Source organism: Salvelinus sp. IW2-2015, unplaced genomic scaffold (assembly GCF_002910315.2).
Source record: "Salvelinus sp. IW2-2015 unplaced genomic scaffold, ASM291031v2 Un_scaffold16599, whole genome shotgun sequence".
Taxonomy (NCBI): Eukaryota; Metazoa; Chordata; class Actinopteri; order Salmoniformes; family Salmonidae; genus Salvelinus; species Salvelinus sp. IW2-2015.
In genome coordinates, this window is record NW_019957666.1 from 62633 (window position 1) to 66053 (window position 3421).

Here is a 3421-nt window from a genome sequence, read left to right on the forward strand (position 1 = left end):
GTGTGTGTGTGTGTGTGTGTGTGTGGTGTGTGTGTGTGTGTGTGTGTGTGTGTGTGTGTGTGTGTGTGTGTGCGCTGTATAGAACCGCAATGTTACAATGTACTTTCCCTCTATAAGATCCAGTCTTAGTCGTTACACAGAAGGTACAAATGCAATGCATGGGACTGCAGGTAATAGTATAATGTGAACAGTCACATGCATGTAGTTCCATGTATAATACTTGTATTTTCATCAACGTTTATGATGAGTATTTCTGTAAAGTGATGTGGCTCTCTGCAAAATCACCGGATGTTTTTGGAACTACTGAACATAACGCGTCAATGTATACTGAGATTTTTTTATATAAATATGAACTTTATCGAACAAAACATACATMTATTGTGTAACATGAAGTCCTATGAGTGTCATCTGATGAAGATCATCAAAGGTTAGTGATTCATTTATCTCTATTTCTGCTTTTTGTGACTCCTCTCTTTGGCTGGAAAAATGGCTGTGTTTTTCTGTGAATAGGCACTCACCTAACAATTGTTTGTGGTGCTTTCGCTGTGAAGCCTATTTGAAATCGGACACTGTAGTGGGATTAACAAGAAGTGTATCTTTAATTATGAGATTTCTGTTGTTTTGAATTTGGSGACCTGCACTTTCACTGGCTGTTGTCATATCGATCCCGTTAACGGGATCTCAGCCATAAGAAGTTAAAAAGGGCTTTATCAATCAATGTGATAGATTGGTTGACATGTTTCCTTCTCTTCTCTCCGCTCAGACACCTCTACTGGAGTGTCAAGACGCTGAGCCTACAGAGCCTAAATCATCCCTACCGGAGTGTCAAGACGCTGATTCTACAGAGCCTAAATCATCCCTACCGGAGTGTCAAGACCCTGAGCCTACAGAGCCTAAATCATCCCTACCGGAGWGTCAAGACCCTGAGCCMACAGAGCCTAAATCATCCCTATCGGATGACAGTATGGAGACCATCAACAAGACACCACTACAAGGTACCAGCTATCTCTACATCTTTATTCCATATGTACCTGACAGTATAACGTACATTGACCGTGTGTGTGTGTGTGTGTGTGTGTGTGTGTGTGTGTGTGTGTGTGTGTGTGTGTGTGTGTGTGTGTGTGTGTGTGTGTGNTAAGGTGAACTAAACTTAATTAAAGATCAAATCAAATCAAATTGTATTTGTCACATGCTTACTTACAAGCCCTTAACCAACACTGCAGTTTTAAGAAAATACCCCCCAAAAAGTAAGCGATAAGAATAACAAGTAATTAAAGAGTAGAGTTATTAAAGTGGCTATGCAAAGATAATAACAGAGAGTAGCAGCAGTGTAGGGGGAGGGGCAATGCAAATAGTCTGGGTAGCCATTTGACTAGATGTTCAGGAGTCTTATGGCTTGGGGGTAGAAGCTGTTTAGAAGCCTCTTGAACCTAGACTTGGCGCTCCGGTACAGCTTGCCGTGCGGTAGCAGAGAACAGTGTATGACTWGGATGGTTGGAGTTGTTGACAATTTTTAGGGTCTTCCTCTGACACCGCCTGGTATAGAGGTCCTGGATGGCAGGAAGCTTGGCCCCGGTGATGTACTGGCCCGATCACCTTTGGGGTCAGCATTCATGAGCGAACATTTAATTGTGTTTTACTACCTCAGACAGCTACATTATGCTAACCGTTATGACTGCTATGAGTCACACTATCATTAACACATCAACCTGATTTTGTTTGTCAGAGGTCAGCCTGGACCAGCAGAAGAAGCATGGAGGAGCCCCTAAAGAGGAGATTTTCATCACAGACGTGGCCTACTGCGAACAGGCGGCCATCTTGTTAAAACAGGCTAAGCTGACTCAGATGAAGAACAGCTGCAAGAGGAAGGAGGATGGCACACTTCCTGTAAGAGTCTCTCTCTCACTCGGTACACATGCAATGCGTGGAACACATCATCTTAGGCGTTAGAACAGAAAAACTCTCCTCCTACGCCAACTCAGACTGGGACCCTGTACAGCAGGTTAGATATTATTTATTTATTTATCCGTTATTTTATTTCCAGCGTAAGGTTGACGTGAGAAACGTTCTCATTTGCACAACGACCTGGGGAATAGTTACAGGCGAGAGGAGGGATGATGAGCCAATTGTAAACTGGGGATTATTAGCGTGACCGTGAATGGATTGAGGGTCAATTGGCGAATTTAGCCAGGACAACGGCGTTAACACCCCTACTTTACGCATAAGTGCCATGTTGCGAATCTTTATATGACCTCAGGAGAGTCAAGGACCCCGTTTAACGTCCATCCGCAAAGACGGCACCTGCTACACCAGAGCAAGTGTCCCAATCACTGCCATGGGGCATGGGATCTTTGTTTAGCCAGAGGAAAGAGTGCCTCTACTGGCCCTCAACATCACTTCAGCAGCATCTGGTCTTCCGCCAGAGGCCTGACCAGGCAACCCCTGCTTAGCTTCAGAAGCAGCAGCATGGGCTTGCTTCAGTGCTTAGGAACTCAGCTGGGACCCTGTACAGCAGGTTAGATAACAGTGTTAGGAACTCAGACTGGGACCGTCTGTACAGCCAGGCTTACATAACAGTGTTAGGAACTCAGCACGGGACCCTGTACTGTAGCCGTTACGAGATAACAGTGCTTAGGACTCTAGACTGTGGACCGCTGTACAGCACCCCCCCCCCGGTTAGATAGTCAGTGTTAGGACTCAACTGGGACCACCTGTACAAAGCAGCCGTTAGATAACAGTGTTAGGCAACTAGACTGGGCACCCTGTACAGCAGCGTTTAGATAACAAAGTCAATCAAAATCAAATCAAGTTATTTTATATAGGCCGCTCGGTACATTCAGCTAATATCGAAGTGTGTATAGACACCCAGCCTAAAACCCCATTAACAGCAAGCATGGCAGCGGTGTAGAACACGAGTGGCTGGAAAAACTCCTAGAAAGGCAAAACCTAAAAGAAACCTACGATAGGGAACCTAGGCTATGTTAGGGCTGCGCAGTCCTCTTCTGGCTGTGCTGGGTGGGAATTATAGCAGAACTATGCAAGATGGTTCAAAAATGTTCATGAAGTGACAGCATGGTAAATAATGAATCAAATGATAAGTTATTCAGTGTGCCTTTTCATTAGCAGCCGATCATCAAAGAGTTTAAAATAGCATGTCCGGGACGGTGGAGCGGTTCCATAACCGAACGAGGCAGAACAGACTGAAACTGAAATAGCGCAATGTCCAGGTGAGCTCGGGGACAGCAACGAGGCCATCAACGCCGCCAGCAGCCCGACGACAGTCGTCGCAGGGCTCAGGTCCTCGAGAGAAGGAAGGAGAGCGAGACGAGAGATCCTTAGAGAGAGCCAAGATTTTCTAATGTTGCATTAAATGACAAGCAAATGGTCAAATAAATATCGGGAATAAAACTGCAGTTGGCTT

The 3421-nt window shown here is 45.2% G+C and overlaps 1 protein-coding gene across 1 annotated transcript in view; it reads left to right on the plus strand.

Annotated features, from left to right (window-relative positions):
• Nucleotides 1-2978: 2978 nt before the first annotated feature.
• The window catches only part of LOC112080940 (rho GTPase-activating protein 40), a 17876-nt gene continuing 17433 nt past the window's right edge, over nt 2979-3421 (plus strand). Inside the window, exon 1 of the mRNA XM_070442766.1 lies at nt 2979-3015. Within this exon, the coding sequence (XP_070298867.1) occupies nt 2979-3015 (37 nt within the window). The remainder of the gene's footprint in view (nt 3016-3421) is intronic.